At 41.1% G+C, this 21,861-nt stretch overlaps 1 protein-coding gene across 1 annotated transcript; it reads right to left on the bottom strand.

Annotated features, from left to right (window-relative positions):
• Nucleotides 1-812: 812 nt before the first annotated feature.
• lgals2a (lectin, galactoside-binding, soluble, 2a) lies at nucleotides 813-9,034 on the bottom strand. The gene is made up of 5 exons (XM_083779948.1): nucleotides 8,929-9,034; nucleotides 4,085-4,164; nucleotides 3,492-3,663; nucleotides 2,655-2,867; nucleotides 813-1,624 (listed from the first exon to the last, which is right to left on the bottom strand). Exons 1-4 carry the CDS (start codon nucleotides 8,932-8,934, stop codon nucleotides 2,721-2,723), a joined length of 405 nt encoding a protein of 134 aa, XP_083636074.1. The 5' UTR covers nucleotides 8,935-9,034; the 3' UTR covers nucleotides 813-1,624; nucleotides 2,655-2,720.
• Nucleotides 9,035-21,861: the final 12,827 nt, after the last annotated feature.

Below are 21,861 nucleotides of genomic sequence, written 5' to 3'. Positions count from 1 at the left end.
GTTTTCATTGTGATGAATACTTCATACACAAGCACAATTTCGAAATCTACATTTGAAGTATTATTATAATAGTCTGTCTTTGATTTGATTTTATTATTATTTTGTTTTACTGGTATGTCTTCTGTTATTACAATGACATGTTAATTATTACTTAATAAAACAATTCACAAAAGTATAACAAACATAATTTCCACATCATGTTTTCCAACTTAGTTTTGCATCATTTGTAAATATGTAAAGTGGTGAGTAGATGAAATCCTACCAGCAGTCTAATCTATGACCACAATGCCATGCAGATAAAATCAGAACTGGAAATTAAGCATGAAATTCTGTTTAAGGAAATCCTCAGCAGTCAAATCTCTTAATGGAATTCCCTCCTGTCTCACCAAGTTCATTGCTAATTGTGAGAGGAGGCTATTCCATATATCGTGCGACCTAACAAGCGTAAAATGAGAGGAAATGCAGCACTGATTAAACTATTACTCAGATTATCCTGCAATTAACATAATGATCATATAATAATAGTTCGCTGATTGAGAGCGAAGAGAGGAATAGATTAGGATATGTGTGCAGAAAATGTTTCACAACATCACGTCAAATCAATGGGAACATTAGACCTAAATGAAGAAATAAAATTAGTGTCAAACAAAGGCAGTTGTCATGATAATTTCATTAATTAGCTCTTGCACTACAGACAGACTGAGTGTTGTCAGTGATTCAGGTGTCAGTTCTGTAACAACTTATAACAACACAATAAATAAATTAAGGAAAATGGAAATCAAATCTACTAAAGTGATTCACTAAAGGCACGATTTGTTCATTAAACATGTTTTAATGCATTTGGTTTTGATGACCATATAGGTTAAAGGCATTACAATTCTGGAATGTCTGTCGCATAGGAGGGAGTGAAACGTAGAATTGACACAGAACGTCAATGGACCATACAGAACACTTGAATACATCTTGTGCAGTGGTTATCCACTTAAATCTTTACCTGCAACTATAAAGCAAATAATACTGTCAAATGAAACTCTTGCTAGTGCAAGCGTTTGTTAAATTGTTATTGTATAGCTCTCTCCATGAGTTGTGACAGGCATGCATGCAATGAAATAACACTGTGTGCAGTGTTTGCATTATATGTCCATGCGTGTCCGTTTTTTTTAATAGCCATGGCAGGGTTGCATCTGCAACTCATGGCCCTGTCACTGCGAAGGCTAATTTATACGTCGTAAGAAAGTGTAAATGAGCCTTAAGATAATTAACATGTGCCTCTGTTTAAGTGTAATAATAATGTGTATTTCTTATGCAACATGCATGTAAGGCACTGCAGTTAGAACATTTGTAGTTACCCCATCCATTTAGTTTCCCCATCAATCGCCTGACTTTGGTTATTTAGTCTGGGATTTGGCCACATAACCACAATCCCTGGTTTGAGGCGCCAGTGGAATATTTTTTTATTTGCATTTTATTCCAACATCATATTGCACATTTTTACGGATTCACATGAGCTAGGCGATGGGTGAGATTACCTTTGGTGATTGTTTTCAGTAGCTAGGATGATAGGACAACTCATAACCCTGATGCAAGTGCATGAGAAATAAGAAAACAAAACAAACATGTAGCCCAGGGATATTCAATTGGCGGCCCGCGGGCCGCATCCCTTGTGGCCCCTGGAAGAATTTTGAAAAAAAAAAAAAAGTTTTTTTTTTTTTTTTTTAGAATAATAAGAGGGATAATAAAAGTTACAGGTATGGTGTGTGCGATATTAATTGTTTGATTACCATAATGACGGTAATCATTAAAGGACCACTTTTCAACCTATCTTCATATAATAGGTCCTCACTAATAATCATGATAAAATGACACGTTTTTTTCTACTCGGTCTGTGTCACATAGGAGGGCTGTGGGCAGTTCAGAAACCCACCCAACAGTGACATCAATGGAGAATCCAAGCTAATAGAAACTGCAGGCTTTCTAGTCCTGAAAAGTTGCAATGCGAAAATGGAAGCCATCATTCTCACAATAATAAACCCTGTTAGGGTCCATTTGGTTCCATTTGTACACAGTTACAGTTACAGACCCATAAGGGTCCATTTGGTTCCAAACCATCATTTCCCTGGGGACCCCCTGGAACTGCCTCCAGGACCCTGGGGGTCCCCGGACCCCGAACCCCACTTTGGGAATCACTGCTCTATGTAATCTGATCTTTATAGTCTGATAAACTATTCTCACGTAAATAAATCTTGTTTAAAAAACAATCTGCCTAACGATGATGTCACTGGTGGTCGTGGACGGGTTTCTGAACTGCCCACAGCAGAGTGAGTGTGTGTGTGTGTGTGTGTGTGTGTGTGTGTGTGTGTGTGTGTGTGTGTGTGTGTGTCCGTCCAGTCGTTAATGTCAAAGCAATGCTGTTTATGCACTGTCAAATAGGTCTAGGCCTACATCTATTCTAAGGTGGCATATACCTGTATAGACATATTATCCTGCTCATTACTGTGCGGAAATATACATAAATCTTCGTGTTTGAGCACAAAAAGCATTTTGAGAACCCACAAATTTCCGCGCTTCGCGCGCACACTGTGCGGCCCCCCACACACAATAATTCTACAGTTGTGGCCCCCGGCCTAATCTAATTGAATACCCCTGATGTAGCCTAACAGTGGTGGCGGTGGGGTGGTATGTCTTTTGGACTGGCTGCATCAGGATCATTAAGATACATTCTACTTTATTTCAATGCTCGTGATACGGACGTCCCCTTCAAAGAAGATATACTGGTACTTGTCAGCACCAATGCGGTTGGGGAAGTGGATCTCAGAACCGTCGCTCAAAGACACCAGGAACTGCTCTGGAGTGAACATAATAGACATCTAATAGGAGAAAGAGAGAAAGAGAGAGAGTGAGTGAGTGTGTGTGTGTGCGTGTGTGCGTGCGTGTGTGAATGAATATTTTTATAATGTTCTGTGTGTTACATTCACTCATTGACACAACAGCATAGGAAACCATGCAAGGCACCAAAACTCCTCAGGAGGTGTACTTACTTAAGTAACATTTTGAGGTACTTTGAATTTACTGGAGTATTTCCACTTTTCATTAGGCCTACTTTTACTTCTACTCCACTACATCTCGGATGTAAACAAGCTCACAATGTGTCGTGATGCGACACATTGTGAGCTGCTATTTTCAAAATATCGTTTATACATTTGAAAACTCTGCATAGTGAGTACTTTCTTCTTTTGGTCCTTTAGGTACATTTTAAGGTGAATACTTTTCTACTTTTACTCAAGTACATTTTGAATTTCGGACTTCCACTTGTAGCGGAGTAGTTCTACATTGCAATACTTTTACTTAAGTAAAGATTGTGAGTACTTTTTCCACCACTGAATATTTCCCACCACCGTGCATGGAATGTAAGCATCGAGGAGCACTGAGACACGCACGCACACGCACGCACACGCACGCACACACACACACACACACACACACACACACACCTTAAACTCCTCTCCCAGCTTGAAGGGAAAGCCTCCCTCGCGGTGCTCCTCGCACCAGTTGCCCTCCTGGTAGGAGTTGCACACCACAGCGTTCTCGTCTCCATGGGCGTCGAATCGAGGGTTCATGTGCAGCGCGATGTCCTTGTCATTGGGGCCGATGTTCAGTGCAAAACTGTTAGTGACACAGACACAGACAGGTACATTATATAGGCACGTTCTTCAGAGGTTTGTAACGCACAAACCTTCCTATTATCCTTCATGTCTACTACAGTAAATCCACTTCATGAATGAAATGGATGCAATATGTCAAATGTATATCAAATAAATAGATATATAATACAAAAACATTCAAGTAATACACTAGAAAAGTAGTTACAATAAGGAAGATAGATTAGGAAAGAGCAGATAATTTATACCAAGAAGAAAATACCCCTAACTATACACTCCATAATATCTTATGATTACACAGTATGTTAAGATAACTTGCTGTATAGGCCATTAGGCCTACCGAAAAACGTACCATAGAAGTAAGATAAGTTATAGAAGGACTGTATAGTAGAGATGTCTGAGTTCTGTTTGATTCGGGCACTTACTTGGTGGCATCAGGTTTAGGTACACCTGTGAGGGTCAAGGTCTGTCCGACCTTGAAGGACATGTTCTTAATAGTCATTCCCTGTATGCAGAGAGAGAGAGAGAGAGAGAGAGAGAGAGAGAGATAGAGAGAGAGAGAGAGAGAGAGAGAGAGAGAGAGAGAGAGAGCACTGTCTGTTATACAGTACTCTGATGCAATGATATATGGTACCTACCCTCTGTGTTCAGACTGGGCCAACTAAACAGCGAAATGTGCTGTTCAGTACATCTTGTTAAAACCATAATCTCGCTTCTGTTATAATCTCGCTTCTGTGAGGGGTACTCTAATCATCGTACATCATCATCAAGAATGGTGGTCCCTTATTGGCCAAGGGTTCCCACCGACATACATAATGCCGATGTATGCCGACGAGAGGCCCCCTCACGTATTAGAGGGACACCAGTCAACAGAAAAGGATTGGGTGTTTTCGATGAATCTATCATGGTTAAAATTAAGTTTGAAGTTACAATTTACAATTTACAATTTAGGCATTTAGCAGACGCTCTTAATCCAGAGCGACTTACATTTAAGCAAGAACAAAAGCATGGGAATACATCACATAAAAGTATTTATCATGAAACATGCGTAAGCTAAGAAAGTAACAGTGGAATATCTATATAATGAAACAATACATACACTATACATATAAACTATACATATTTACTACTATGCTATACATATGTACTATAAGTTACAATGGGTTTGTATAGGAACGGGGCAGCTAAGATGAATATATCTAAATATTTTAAATCAAGCAACTTTAAAACTGTCTGGGGTGTTCACATAAGCCTGAGTAGATGATAAAATGAACAAAAGTTTGTTGAAAGTGAAAGATCCCTTTAAATCAGTGTTTCTCAAAGTGGGGTCAGGTCAGGAGGGGGGGGGGGGGGTCCAGCAAAATATGTCTGTTCAAAAATAGAAAATATACTGATATTATTGCTATTTTTTTAATATCGTTTAAAGTTTTTTTTGCACAATTCTTCTCTTCTGGGGGATCCTGGACCTACATTGGAAGCTTTGGACACATGGCAGAATCGGATCCACAGTCATGGAACCAGAGGTAGCTTCAAGCCTTAATTTGCTAAACCATCTCATTTACTGTGGCCGGGCTAGCCCCATACATTCAAATAATACAACACGTGTTTCTAATTACCCTCTCATCGTAGGACTGCTCACAGATTCCTATACCGGTTGCCGTTCCCAGATTTCCCTGCACTGACTTTTTGGCGTAGGAGACGCTAAAAGCCTCTGACAAATGATGGGGAAAGGCTGTTGTTAAATGACTCACATTTTCCTCAACGGCCCCAAAGTGGATGGCTAGCGCACAGAAGAAAAAAGGCTGAGTACAGCAGAACCCACTCTTCCAATCCAGGACTGTGCATTAGGCATGATGGGAACATGGAAGTTGTACAGTGATTAGGAAGTTGTGGTTGAACACTATATTATCACAGATCACCACTGCTCACAATTCTTTCCAAGTCCAATTACAGCCTTAATAGCAGCCCTCGGACAGTGACATCTCTTCCAACACGGTTAAACTATAACATAATGACTGTATATAAGCACAGCAGCCAGTGAGGCTTTTGTGTCTCACTATCATTGCAGTCTACAGTGGAGTGATTTACATTTAGCTACCGCCAGGTACTGTTGCATGACTGTAGTAGTGTGTCCGTTTGCTTTTTCCTAAGTTTGCATGGTTTTTGAATGGAGGGTTTAAGAAGGGAAGCTCTTAAAGAAAAGACACTGGCAAAAGTTAAACATAAAATAAAACGTAATAACTTTCACTACCTGAAAGTACTTTTTCTGTGAGAGCAGTATCTTTTTAAAGAGTGATTTTATTTATTTATTCACTCCCGTCCCTATCCTAAAAGAAAATCAATCCTATTGATCCCAATGGTCTTTGGGACAGCCAAAGATTCTCAAGGCATTATTGTAGCTGCCGAGAAGGTTTAGGAAATGTCAGCAATGGTGGATAATGTTTGTAATTGTAAGAACATTGTTACTTTTACTAAGCTGCAACGTGAGGTACGCCAGTGGCAGTGTATGACTGGATAGTTCTTCGAGCATGTCATTGCCACGTTCCAGAGTTTGATTCCAGCTGGAATCGAGTATTATGTTTGCCCTCTCTGTCCCGTTTCCTGTATCTCAGATACTTGTCCTATCTAAATTAAGCAGACTAAAAGCAAAAGTATTGCAAGATGATTGCGAAAGTGAAAGTGTATGAGAACGTTACTTAGTCACATAGGCTGTGAGAGTATGTGTCAGGTGACAGTAGCCTACTTCCACTTTGTTTTCCACCAAAATGTTGTGTTTCTTTATGACTGACACTAACTTGGCTAAATAAAAACGGGGGGAAAAACTAATAATAAAAATAGAAAGAGAGAGGAGGCCTACTGCCTGTATTGGATTTTAAATACTCTGATACTTTCAAATAGAGTTTTAGTTTGGGGTAAGACTCCTATAAATGTGGGTTCTACAAATCTAGAAATCATATAGCACATAAAATGAAGCACAGCAAAAACAGGAACAAACTAACTGCTGCACAACGAAAGCATGAATGAAGAGGATGGATGAACATAGAGAGAACACATTCTTTCCATGCTAGTCCTACAGTGTAACTGTAAACTATGGGGCTGGACTTGGCAACAACGGTGATAACAGACACTGCAAGGAGAAGGAATCCCTATGTGTGTGTGACATGCCGACCCACCTCCCTGCCTCTCCCCTGTCAGAGACAGGAGACAGCTGGGGCTCTCCACTGTACAGAAACACACCCATTAAATACACAATAGTATATACAGTAATGCAGTGATTTTCAACCTTTTAAATTCCAAGGACCGCCAGTTTGATATGCATTAGGCCACAGCACCCCATTTAACATGATTGGTATCTCTGGGACCCCGGTGAAATCCTCATTTCAGTTTTATAGTGCATTTATACCCTGTTACAATATATAACATAACGTTGCAATGTGACAATGTGTTTAACACAATGCTGTACCCCCTCCAATTGTACTTGTACCCTTTTTTCCCCTTTGATTGTTTTATGTTCTGACACTTGGCTTTTGGCAATGTAAACATATGTTCTCATTGAATTGCATTTATCGCTCAGAGCTACAGACCTTTAGACTCCATTTGGTCCCCCGACCCCACATTGAGAATCAATAGCCTTAATGTACATTGCCAAATCGGTTTGGTCTACACAAAAAATTTAATGCTTACAACTTAAATTGAGATCAATAGATTCAATTTGTGTCCCTTTAGTGTTAATAAATTCACTAACTAAATGTAATTGTAGGCCTACTACAGCTGCTGTGAGATTGACTCATCTCATCTGATGGCCTCTGACTGGTGTGTTAGAAATGTACAATAAACCTTCTGTAGTGCAACTAGGATTCCCCTACAGTAGCACAAACTCGAATCACATGCTATTCCAAAATGCCTTTCTTTAACCCCAAGAGGTCACATCAAATCTTAACATAGCAATTGACCACTTTGCACTGAAACCTCTATTTCATTACAACCCTTAATATGATTTAAGCCTGCATTTCTCCAACATGTTTACCGCTGTAACCAACAAATAGCTGAAGTGATACTGCCTGCATTGTTCTATTATACTTATACACCACGACAAATTACTTTTTTCAGCCATATTGAGCATATTGTGTAATGTGAATTAGGTGTTGCCTATACTAATTAAAGCGCTGCTTCATTTGTAGCAGCCTCTTTTCAATTGATTAATTGTTTGACCTAAAAGAACATAACATAATTTAGTATATCATTATAACACTAGTGAAGGAAGCATTATTAGGCTATTCATTACACAGATATTAATACTACTGGGAGAAAGGGCCCATTATAGAAAAGACAAATCACACTCGTGTGAAGGGCGCCCACTGTATTTATTGGCCATGACGTCTGTGAGATACAGTATGTGTGACGGTCTGGTCTGGTCACTCACATCGTCAATGTTGTGTGGCCTGCCCTAAACAAACATTAAAAGTCCATAGACCTGTCACTTGCCTGCCATTTGATTTAGCCATAAGTGCTCTAAACAAGCATTAAAAAGCCCATAGATTTGGATGCCATATGACCTTTTTTTGTTCTGATGAATTGAAAAAGGTGGACCCTGTTGTAAACAAGTGTAATTTATCAGTGTCGTCCACAGTAACAGTCTTTGTATTGAGTTGTGCTTTCATGTGAAATGTATACGTCCAACTGTTAGGCCTATACTATACAAAGACTAATTTTCGAAAGCCATGAATTGGAGATTTGGAGGGGCTACAGCACCCCTCAAAAATTAGAATTTAATCGCAATAGAATGAGTGAGTTTGAGTGAATTTGGGATAGGCTATTGAGAAATTAAATGCTATACAGAAATATATGTTTTTGCACTAAAATACAAGTTGTTTATTGTAGCCAATTAAATGTATTGGTCTATAACTTCCACACCTACTAGGCCTATCATGCAGTTATACTGTTGAACGACAGTTGTGGTCAGCCGGGTTTGTCACTGTCAGTAGGCTAAATATTTTGACCATAAATGGTCATTGAAAGAACAGGCAAAAGCAGATATCTTGGATACAATATTTAAGTTACTGAATAGTAGGCCTACTTAGTAATATATGCAACATCGGAACTGCAAACCTCTACAATTTAAGTATCTAGAAAAGTGCTGAACAGACAAGCAGCTGTCACTTGTGTTCAAAGCATGGCTAATGCAAGTTGGCCCAGCCCGAAACTAAAATGAAAGTTTTAAAAACAAAAGTAAGACAGGAGGAAAATATTGTGTGGGAATGGTACTTACACTCATTTTGCCTGCAGATGATATCACGTCTGGTACAAAGCAGAGAGAGAAAGAGAGTGCTGGTGCGTCGCGGCAGAACTGCAATCTCACAGTCTCATTTATAGCAAGCATGCGCCAGCCACTTGAGTGACGTTTTAAGTAGCCAATAGAATCTTGCAATACTTGGGAAGACTGCATGGTGACTTGGTGAAATTAGACGTGGATTTTAATACACTATCCAGCCGCACATAGGGGAGAAGACAGTGAATTGTATTAATATGAACATAATTATAGATAATTTATTACTTTAGGCCATTACTACAACATTGCAGTTTAATTAGTCAGACAGCAAGGAGAGAGGACCACAGAGGGCCACCAGCCAGATAAAAATAGGCATCACAATGTTGCCTGGGAGACAGCTAAATATTTGGAACTGCTGAAGAGTATAGCTGGTAATGTAAGAGCATTATGGCAGCTTTATCTGCTACAGGAAAGGGGGAAAAGTGAAAAGAAAAAAAGAACAAGTTTCACTTAGAATGACTCATACTGACACATGGGATAACCTTTCACCAAGTGTTAATTCTTCCACTTAATTGCTTAACTCTGTTCCTTGAATCCTTCTAGATCAGGGGTTTTCAACTTAACCATGCTCACCACCCTGACTATTTAAAACAGGGACATACATTATTAATACATCCCTTAAAATGAGAGTTCTTTCAGGTCCAGAAACTATGGACCCGGCCTCAGCGAGTCAGCAGTTACTGTATAGTGTATAATAACTAATATATAGTGCATTAGTTATCAACAGTGTGTCAAGGCACAAATTCATTAATTACATGAATTAAGGAATGAAAAAATGAATGTATTTTTACAAATAAGAAAAAAGGAAGATCTACAAGCTTACAAAGTGTTTTGAGTTTGTACAGTAGATCTGCCAAATAGCCAATTCAGGGATCTACTAAACCACATTTTGATTATTGAAGTTCTCAACAATTACAGACGCAAACTTTCCCTTTCTAAACAAGATACTTGAAAGGGAGGTTTCAATCAAATAAACAAAAAAAATAATTGTAATCACAGAAACTAACTGCTAATAATGTATCTGTTTTGGTTCTTCTTGGTTTAGGCCTCATAGCTGATGATAGCTCTGTAAAAATTAAACATGAAATCCTGATAAATTGCCTTGAGAGCTGTGTTATTGACCTCTCAGCTTGTGTTCTAAATTGGTTCCGAACATACATTACAATAGGCTTACAGGAAGGAACAGGGAAGCACAATTTTCCATTCGTCTTGGAGAAAATGTGTCACAAATGTGTTCTCACTATGTATATAAATGCACCATTGTAAAATTATGCCTGAAGGGGCAGCCCATGCCCTATGCGCACGCACACACACACGCGCGCACACACACACACACACACACACACACACACACACACACACACACACACACACACACACACACACACACACACACACACACACACACACACACACACAGGTGACCAAAGTAATCTATGGAGAATGTAGCCTATGAAACAGCTAATTGTTGCTAATATAATTGTTTCTCTGTCCTATGTGGTAGGATCCACTCCCTAGAGGGTATGCGCGTGACATCATCATCATACCAGGAAGTTATGCGGGAATGCCTACTGAGTGGCAAAAAACTACTTTCTGGCCTTGACAGCCCATACATCCAAACAGAAAAGTCCTATTTCATTGCATGAAATGACTTTAAACAACATTAAATTCACTTTGTCACTTATTTTGCCACTCGATCTGCCATTCACTATATGCATGCGCATACCCTCTATTGGGAGGCTGCAGGGACAGTACAGTGAGATAACAACAACAAAAATACATTGCATGGATGCACCTGGGACGTATCCTCAGTGTTGTATCCCAAGGTCATCGGGGTTTCAGGTCTCGCGAACATCATACCCCTTACTCAGTTGACCCAGCCGGGTGATCAAGTCCCAGGTATGACCCAGTAGCTACGGGAACTACTCTGCCGACTGCCGGGACTGGGAGGTAGACCAATCTGGCGCATGGAAGGACTATAGGCTCTGTGGGTTGACTCCTGTCCGGGCCCCTCCTACATCTCACCAGGTCCACTCCTGCTCTCACCAGGTTTCCAGCATCAGACACTTTATTCAGTAGTAGTGGTGGATTCTTCTCCACCTGGGCAACAGTGGTGCTGCAGGCTCCGCTTGCGGCTTGAAGGCCTCACCGAGGGTTTTTGGGCTTCCTCCTCACGGAAGACACAGGCTTGGGCGCCAACCCATACTGCTCCTGGACCTGGGTGCAGTCTACATTCAGGCTGTCACCCGTCTCTCCGGTGGTCACCACTCACCAGACTATACCTGGTTACTTGTCACATAGTCAGATAGACTGGAACACAGGTAACATCCTTGAGAGAGAGCTAAAAGGCCCTTTGTGAAAGCTTTGTGCAAGATTTCTTAACAGTTTGGGGTTTAAGTGTTTATTTTTTATCCAACATTTTCTCAAGTCTTAATCTTTGCTAATTTGTCACATATAAAGTGCTGGCAGCACTGTATTTGTGCACGGACTGTTAGTGAGTAAATTGATCTAAAATTGCATTCCTGGGTTTTTGTCTGCTTGGTCAACTGTTACATAAGCTCTCAAAATGCTCATCTGTAATGAGTTTGTCAAATTAAATGAGGATAAGATCTCATTAGTTGGCCCCAAAGCAAAAAAGGATTTGTTCTTTAAAAGACTTATCGACCTGAATTCCTGCATGAACCCAGAAGGTTTAGACTAGGTGTTATTTAGAGTTCAAGTGGTTAAGTCCCATATAAACAAAGTGACCTAAACAGTATTTTGTCAACTCAAAGAAATATTTACCTAAAATGTACCATTCCTAAATCAAAAGATGCTTAAAATCTAATTCATGCTTTTATCTCAAGTAGTATGCCATTTTGCGAGTCGTCCTAAAAGTAATTTGAAGGTATATATAGCTTCAGAGCCCAGCTGCTGGACTGCTGCCAACATAAACAAATCACTGCAGTCTTAACTAGACTTCACTGTGTCATTCTACTTGTTTATAAGGCTTGTTTAGGGGCATGGGCCCAAGATACAGTATGCATAAACATATACAGGTGCTGTAAAGTTTATTATTATATTAATACTACACAAACCACACGTAACATGATTACTTTGAATACATCTCGTATGTAACCTTCATACTGTACGTGCAAACATAAATTACATTTCATATCACAAATATATGAAATAATAATAGGTGTTACTAACTTGACACCTATTATCTAAATCTCTAGACGGCAACAGTGTTTGTTTATGGCTGTTGGCCGTGCAGGCTTGTTGACACATCTGTGAGAGGGGTGTGGGAGAGAGGTGGGACTATAAGTTATTAAGTGTGCAGTATGTGTGGGATTGGACATCACACACATTGACAATTGATAGCCTGTATCACAGCAATGGTTCTGTTTGTCAATTCCTTATCAACAAGAACTCAACAACCTCTTTGTCTTATGCACGCATGGCGAGCGCACACATGCACACGCACGCACACACACACACACACACACACACACACACACACACACACACACACCCACACACACACACACACACACACACACACACAGAGAACATGGACAAGCATGAGCGTGTATGCAAGTGTTGCACGTGAATTCAAATTGGCTAGAACAATCCCTCTATACAAAAAGCCCAATAAAATTAGAACCTGTAACTACTATCTTGTCTCCATGCATTCTTTGTTCAGTATAATCTATTTCAAAAATACAGATAGATACCGGTACCTGTCTGCTATATGTAACAGATCACTAGGAAATAAGCAGATGCAGTATGGGAAAGTATTGTGGCATTGGTTATGCTGTATCATCTAAAGCACTCGACACGTAAATGATATCCTTGTGGAACTATGGCTTGGACAGATCCACTGCAACAGAGAGCAGAGAACAGTCACTAACGTCTGCGGAACTTCGTGCTTGGGCTGGCTCGACCGGCATGGTTGACATGTGGCGATTAATTAATCCCACAGTTAGAGATTATTCTTTTCTATCTGGAAGGCATGGTTCGTTTTCCCGGATCGATTACATCTTTGCCCCCAGGGATTTGTTTCACAAAATCAACAAGGTTGAATTGCTTCCAATGTCTCTCTCGGATCACAAAGCGGTGTTGTGTGTCGCATCTCTACGGCAGGTGATGGATAGGGCACCTAGGTGGCGGTTTAATACTTAGTTTCAAATGAAACGTACACGACAAAATGATTATTTCAATAGTGCAAGGCCTAGCCATCTACTAGCACTACGTCTTAAGTCTAATGAGCATTTTGCAGATATTGTAAGTGTCAAGTCAACAACTGGAGCCATGATTACAGAACCTAAAGGGGTCAATGCTGTGTTTCGTGATTTTTATAATGAGCTCTACACCTCTGAGGTCGTTCATAATGTAGGTAAATGTAATGACTTTCTATCTACAATTCATTTACCAACCCTCAGCGAGGCAGACGCAGAGGCTTTAGACAGACCAATTTCTAGAGCGGAATTAAAGGAAGCAGTCAGTGGGATGCGCAAAGCCAAGTCACCGGGTTTGGATGGGATACCACCTGAACTATACACTCTGTTTTGGGAAGATCTGGGTCCGCACATGCATGATATGTTTCAGTTTGCAATTGAAAGGGGCTCCTTCTCCAGAGACGTTAATGTAGCCATTATTTCTTTGTTGTTGAAGAAGAACAAAGACCCCACGGAATGTGGGAGCTACAGGCCGCTCTCACTGTTGAATGCTGACCTAAAGGTGCTAAGGTGCTCGCACGTCGTTTACAGGGTTACATGACTAGGTTGGTACGTTGTGATCAGACAGGTTTTATAGGCACCAGATTGGCCACTGATAATGTTAGACGATTGTTGCATATTATTGACCGAGCTGGTGACCTCCGATCTCCTGCTGCGGTGCTGTCGCTCGATGCTATGAAGGCCTTTGATTGTTTGGAGTGGCCTTTTCTGTGGGCGGTGCTAGATAAGATGGGATTTGGTCGCACATTCATCACATTGATTAAGGTATTGTACTCAAATCCAACAGCGATGGTATTAACAGGCGAGATTTGTTCTCCACTGTTCACGATAGGCAGGTCGTCGAGGCAAGGTTGCCCCCTTAGTCCTCTCCTTTTTGCCCTCTCGCTCGAACCGTTAGCGCAGACAGTACGTCAGTCCACAGCGATCACACCTATCTCAGTTAACAACACACAACGTCGTATTTCTTTATACGCGGACGTCATACTGCTGTTTATTGAGAATGCTCCACAGTCAATTACACACATTCTTAAGATTTTTGATCAGTTCAGTGCCATCTCAGGCTACAAAATCAATTGGACAAAGTCAGCCCTTTTGCCGCTAAATGAGGAGATGAGATCTGTTGTTCTGCCTCCCATAATCCCAGTAGTGAACAAATTTAAATATCTTGGCATAGATGTGTTCCCGTCTCTTCAAGCTACTGTTAAAAACAATTATAATGACACTTTGAACAAAATTTGTCTTGATTTAGACAGATGGTCGTCATTGCCCAACTCTCTTCGAGCTCGAGTATCAATCATAAAGATGAATGTCCTCCCTAGGGTTAATTTTGTGAGTTCTATGCTCCCACTGCCGCCAGCACAGTATTGGACTAAGATTCATTCTGCTATATCTAAATTTGTGTGGAATAGGAAACGCCCACGTCTCAAACTTTCCTTGTTACAGCGGGCCAGAGCTGATGGCGGTCTCTCGTTGCCTAACTTCAAATTATACTATTGGGCTTTCACTCTTCGCCCCCTTTTAAGATATTTCGACTCAACTATAAAGGTTTGTTGGCGAGAGCTTGAGGAGAGTTTGGTTCATCCTGTTGAATTGAGAGATCTGATCTATTCAAACATAACGAATAGTCAATGCAAAGTTCGCTTTGGGCCAATAATTTCTCAGTTAGTAACAGTGTGGAGAGCGGCTGAAAAATTGCGCAAGATTGATTTGAAATGGAATTTGCTTTCCCCAGTGTTCAACAATGATGGTTTGCTTTTTGACAATCGTCCTATTCGTTTTACCAGATGGAGTTCCAAGGGGATTCATACTTTGGGTGATTTATTTTATGTTAATGGTTTGCGTTCTTTCCAGAATTTATGTGATATTTTTAACTTGCCTGGTAACTATTTTTTTTTCTATTTACAATTGAGAACTGCCATGAGGACATATGGGGTTCCATGGCAGACCCCCCTTGCAATGCACCCTTTGCATAGACTTATCTGTGATGTTAGGTCAAGAGGTATTGTATGATTATTTATTAGAATCTAGTTATGGGACCTTGCCTGTCGATACTGTATGGAGGAATGACATACCAAATCTAGATCCAGATTGGAGCTGGGGTACAGTGTGGTCTAATGTTGTCCTGTCTTCTAGGAATCCTGATCATCAACAAATTCATCTAAATTTTGTTCATAGGACATACTTAACCCCCCATAGATTGTGTGCTATGCGGATTTTAATATATGGTGTGGGAGTGTCCGAGTGTCCTCACATTTTGGAATTTGGTTGCTACTAACCTTTCGACTATTCTACAAATTAACATCACACCCTCCCCATCTCTAGTCTTATTAAATGATGTATCCCAGTTGCCATTAAATAACACCCGTATTCGTGTCTTCTTTGCTGGCGTAACGGCCGCAAAGAAGATGGTTGCTTCGCACTGGAAACCGCCTCATACATTGTCATTTCGCCAATGGGCTTTGACCTTTCTAGATATCATTTATCTAGAAATGTCTACAGCAAGATTGCATGGTGCAAAAGAGGAAAACATTGAGATTTGGTCTGGTATTGCAGATTTGGTTAAGGGCATGGTTTAATCATTATTATCATTATCATTATCATTTATTTTTATTTTTTTGTTTCCATTGCACAGTAGTAGGAGTAATGACATTTTGTGGCATCTTTGGTCTCGGGGGGGAGGGGTGGGTGGGATTGTTTGTTTTTGGTTTTGTGTTCTTTGCTTTTGCTGTTATGTGTTGTTTTATATGTGTTTTGTTTTCTTTAAGTCATTCATGATGTTAACGTGTCTTATTGTGATTTTTGTCTTAATTAAAAAACATTTGATAACAAAACAATTATATCCTTTTGGAGCAAACTTAGGCCTTTGGGTTTTAGCAATGAATCATTACAATGTTTAAGGTCTTATCTGATAGAGAACAAGTGGTGGATGTGAATGGCACCTGCATGTCCTCACCTCATCCACAAATATGTGGGGTCCCTCAAGGGAGCATTTAAGGACTATTTCCCCCATATTATGTTAATGCCATTAAGTCAACCTGTGATTGTAACCCGTTGCCGATCACATCTATAGTCTCTCATTATGATAAATTTAAATTAGAGGTCGAACATTACTTGGTACAGAACTAAAATCAGCGTTGGACACTGAAACCTGACAAGACAGACAACATAATCAATACTCTTTGGGTCTAATGCAGAACAAAATAAGTAGCTACCCACCCTGTGTTGAAAGTGGTGACTTTGAAGTGACATATCAGCAAAAGAAAGCCAACACTCACAGAGGTGTCCTTCAGGTAGCTACTTTTATTGAGATAAGGCACAGGCAAACCATGAACGAACATGTTTTGACCAAAGCCTTCCTCAGCATGATAATGAAATAAAACACAGCTGACACTAGGGCAGGCCTATATCAACACATGAATACAACATAAATTACTACCTTTTTAAACTGAGCCATTCATGGTTTGCCTGTGGATTATCTGATTAATACCTGAAGGACACTTCAATGAGTGCTCGCATTCTTTTCCCATTTTATTGAACTATTCAGAGCCTTGCACTTTGTAATAGTTGTGACTGAGTTGTGCTCGCATTCTTTCTAGAAGCTGAGGAAGAAGTTACTTATAGACTGCATATTAGACAATGAATAAACGAGAGTATGACGCTGCCTAAAAGTGATCTCAAATGTCAATGAAAAAGTGAAATGTTTATAATATCCACTTTTATAGATAGAAGTGCTCTTGAAATATTGGCAGGACCAAGTACACTAGCTGCTACTATAGTGTTATTCTTATAAGGCCTATTCAAACTCCAGTATAAGAGCCCCGTCTTAGCTCTCGAGGAGTTGATCCCGTAGATGGACCTGGTTGACGCGCTGTTTCAATGTCATACTAATACTAATAATAAACACACTGGCAGGCAGCTCTTGCCTTTGACACGTTTATTTCCAAGTATGGCATCAATATCTGCGTGATCAGAATAAACAATAATCAGCATAGACAGACAAACATAAACATTTCAGACCAACAAACATTTCGCTCCAGTGTTTGAACAACACAGTGACGTACCTGCGGTCAAAAACCATTGCCCTTCCGGGTCAATCCTGCCTACAGATGCCAGTGAACCTGACGCTTATAAAGATAACAGCGCCACCCCATGGTCACAAATTCACTCGATAATTGTACTAATTTGGCCCTTACACACCGGCCCCTAATTGTTATGGTGGGCATAACAATTCAAAACAAACAAACAAAAACAAAACAAGGGCCAAAGCATGTCACAGAATTGAATGCATTGTTTCATGAACCAAGCGCCATTTTGTCACTGGCTTGTATATGGTGATGCCTTTATTTTCAATGGACACACCAGACCAGACCAGTTTGTCTGGAAAGCCCTCCAGCACCCTGCCTAGTTATCCAGCGTCCAAGTATGGCCTCCTCAATGCTGCTGTGGGTCTTTGACTTTCAGCACGTTTTCCGATCTCCTAGCCATTAGAGTCTCCTGAGACTTCCAAAGTTTTGAGCCAACCGTCCTCTGGCTTCCAAGGAAATGCAGGACCTTCAAGGCACCTGCTGCAATTCACCGAGTCCAACTCCTCCAACCACCCTTTCCACTGTGTCGGGATGTCCTGTGGCAAGTTGTCATCCGACCCACGTCCTCCTCTAGACCTCTACAGCGTTCCTGCTGCACGTTATTCCTTATGAGCTTGTTCCTGTATGCTGTGCGTGTTCCTGTACACACCGGTCCTTACCGGCCCCTGTATGTTCACATGTTTCCTGTGAAATCAGTTGATCATCAGATGGCTCCTTTAACTGTGCTGGAGGTGATTGTCTTTTGATGTGAAGCACAGTGGGGTGAGTTTGTCCACACCCTTTGCAGGTCAAGCGTTTTCCACAAAAACGGCTTATATGCCCAACACATAGGCATGCAAAGCAAACTCCCTTTTCTCGCAGCACCTCTATTTTCTCCATGTGCGTCTTTTCCTTAAACTGTTGGCACTCTTCCAGTGAGTGGCCACGAGTACAGCAGAGGCATACTATTTCCTTGACATTCGTATAGTTTGATGTTACTGATGTCAGCTCCTCACCTCCGTCAGGCCAATCTGTAGACGTTATTGTAGCGGCAACAATGTTTCCCTTCCCTCTGTTTGATGGATAAGATGTAAACATGGGAGCCTTTGTGCCAACCACACCAGATATGGGATCCTGAATGTTACCAAACAGGGGGTCAGAAAGAATACTGACGCACCGCTCCATAAATGCAACAAGGTCCCAAAAGTGGGCTCTTTCATGGGTGTTCCCCATGATGTCATGAGCCACTGTCCTCCATTGCTCCCTCATCTTGAATGGCAGCTTTGCTATCATGGCTCGCATATGGACGGGCATGTCCATTTCCTGCATGTGCTGAAGCTCCTCCATAACGTTACAGCAGCCACGCAGAAATAAAGAGTAGGCCTGGAGTGCATTAGCATCCTCAGATTTAATTGTTGGCCACTCCAAAGCCTTTTGCATATAAGCATTTGCTACTTTATACTGGTTTCCAAAATGTTCACTTAGAAGAGCCTTTGCCACGGTGTAGCCATGCTCAGGAGCCATGTGTTGGCAGCTACGCACCAATTCCTGTGGTTGTCCTCTTGTGAACTGCTCCAAGTAATACAAAGCATCTGCCTCTGTCACCTTTTCTTCCACTCCCTGCTCAAAAGCTCTAATGAATGCCCTGTATTGGAGAGGGTCACCTTGAAATGTTGGAATCTCTCTTGGTGGTAGAGATCTTGACTGTTGCTGTTGTACCAAGGCAGAGGTTATTTCATTTTGTTTCTCCATAATGGTTAGTAGGGTTGCAGGTTGATTGGTTTGAACATGATTGATTTGATTTGCCGATTGACTTTTCACATGCGGTGATGTTCCCATTTTGCTTAACTGTTGTTCCTTGTGGTTGTGATGAGGTATAATATGGTTAGCAGCAGCGGTGTTCCATTGGCCACATTCCTTTGGCCTTACCCCCGATTGTTTATTTGGTGGCATTGACAATTGTGTTGGTTTATTTGGTGGCATTGCTGTTCCAGGTTGAAATTGTTTTGCTTGTGGATTCAATACATTGACCTTTTCCCTTTTCCTTATTTCTCTCTCCAAATAGGAATTCATTGCATTTGAACCATTTGAGGGTGCATGAGAGGAACATTTACTTCCCGAGTTCAAAACATTCAACTTTGCACGGTTTGCAGCTAATTCTGCGTCCACAGCCAGCTGCTCTCTTTTTCTCCTCAACTTTTGTTCCTCCTCCTCCAAGGCATGTTGTTCCTTAAGTGCAGCCGAACGGGCAACAAGTGCAGCTCTATCAGCCTCTGCAAGTAGCTTTGCAGAGGCTGTACTTGAACACGAACATCCACTTTTAGCACTCCGTTTTGATTGTCTACTGGCAACATTGGACACACTATCATTAGGCCCAATACCATCATCACTCAAATCACCAACACCATTAATTTCATTTGCATAAATTTCATTTGTACCATTTTCATTGTGCATACCATTACCATCATCATCATCATCATCATCAACCTCATTGTTTGAAACCCACATACCTGCTTCTGAAATGCACTCATTGTTGGATAACATTTTGGCTTTAAACCATATTTCATGCTTATCCTTTTCCTCAGGTGGCATAAACCCCAACAGATTGATATGCATGAACTTTGCCTCATTACACACTTGCATCAGTTCTGTGAGAGCATTTTGTACATTTGTGACTTCGTTTTTTACCATGAAATCTTGAATATCAATTCTTAATTTGGCTGCTATATTCAGCTTATCCTTTCTGCCCATTTGATACCTTTCACATTTTTCTGCAAGCGCTTTTGCAGTTAGTTTCACCACCCGTTTCCGAATCTCACTTTGTGCCCGTGGCTCAACCCTGCTCGTGACGTCACCACTAACAGTGGAGCGTGCAGCCGTATCCACGGCAACGCCCACCGCCACACTGCCCTTCTTCATGATAATAAAGTCAGTGAGAGTCAATTCAGTCGAGAGAAAGTTCGCAGCTCGCACACAAAGTCAGTGCAAAAGTTAATACGCAACGATACAAGTCAATGTCACTTATGTTCAGCAACCATGGATTTATGCTATCCTCCCCCAAGTTATAATAATGTGCGCGCACAAACTAAATGGCCATATACCGTGTAGCTACACATACCTCCCGTCTTTGCGGTCCGATACTGCTCAGTGCTCCAGCCTCACAGCCAAATGTCGGATCATCCCATTCCCGCAGCCCCTCTTTACCACCATGGACGGCTGCATACGGGTCGTGTTCCCCCAGGCGGCCGGCGTAGCAGCGAACAATAGAAACTTCCAAACTTTGACAGCAACTGCAGCTCGGTCCCCTCGATCCCCTCGTCCTCTCGCGTCGCCTCTGCCCGTCACGAACGCAGCCAGGCTCCCGCAGCACAAACGATACGAAGGTCCAACTGGTGCATAGGTTTTTGACTAATATAAGAGCCCCGTCTTAGCTCTCGAGGAGTTGATCCCGTAGATGGACCTGGTTGACGCGCTGTTTCAATGTCATACTAATACTAATAATAAACACACTGGCAGGCAGCTCTTGCCTTTGACACGTTTATTTCCAAGTATGGCATCAATATCTGCGTGATCAGAATAAACAATAATCAGCATAGACAGACAAACATAAACATTTCAGACCAACAAACATTTCGCTCCAGTGTTTGAACAACACAGTGACGTACCTGCGGTCAAAAACCATTGCCCTTCCGGGTCAATCCTGCCTACAGATGCCAGTGAACCTGACGCTTATAAAGATAACAGCGCCACCCCATGGTCACAAATTCACTCGATAATTGTACTAATTTGGCCCTTACATCCAGTTTTAGGTGATAAGGTGACCACCGAAAACTACAACATGACGCCACGATAAGCGACTCACCGCTCACTCGAACACATCTCTCTGTGTTTACTACCGTTTCAGTGGTCACCTTATCACCTAAAACTGGAGTATGAATAGGCCTTTAGGAATGCTATAGATCTTTAGATTATTTTTAAGATCCTTAAAAAGAAGCTACAGACCACACAAAAAAAAATATATATATTTTTTTGGGTCCACATTAATTTTGATATAGAGCGCCGAAGTCCTGACGTCACTCACTCATCCCCTGGTTCTGCCTGGTTCACTGAAGTAATTTCTCTATGGAGAATAACATGGGGTCATCTTAAAATCGTTTCATATAAGCATATGTCACATGTGGCGAGTACTTTATATTTGAAATCTGAATGTTTATATGCACGTTTACAATGCAAATGTAGCGATCGCGTAAAACAGGCGGAAGTTAAGCCGTTTAAGGTTTAAACGTTTAAGCATAATTTACTTACGCCTGGGGCGAGTTGGTAAAGGGGCGAGTCGTTTGGTATTCGCTTGAATTGATCTATCAATCATATATTTTGCATTAATAAAGCTTTCAAATAATAGAGGCTATTTGGCCCTCAAAGGATGGAGGAGGGGGTACTCACTCAAGTAGATTAAACTGTCACTGCACTTGACTTCAGCTACGAAGTTATAGGCGTAGGGCCTATGGGCATAGACAGTTATACTGTACCTTCGGCCCTGGCCACTGTTACTTCCTACTGTACGTTTGTCTGTGATGACTGATAAGGGC

This window comes from Protomyctophum parallelum (genome assembly GCF_964188405.1).
Source record: "Protomyctophum parallelum genome assembly, chromosome: 13".
NCBI classification, from domain to species: Eukaryota; Metazoa; Chordata; class Actinopteri; order Myctophiformes; family Myctophidae; genus Protomyctophum; species Protomyctophum parallelum.
This window is presented reverse-complemented; position numbering and strand designations above follow the sequence as displayed.

Bases quoted from the DNA above. Each gene is read 5' to 3' on its own strand.
- lgals2a (XM_083779948.1), bottom strand. The intron at 3,664-4,084 runs GTAAGTGCCCGA...TGTCACTAACAG, and splicing joins CCTAAACCTGATGCCACCAA to TTTTGCACTGAACATCGGCC. The intron at 2,868-3,491 runs GTGTGTGTGTGT...TTCTCCTATTAG, and splicing joins AGCTGGGAGAGGAGTTTAAG to ATGTCTATTATGTTCACTCC.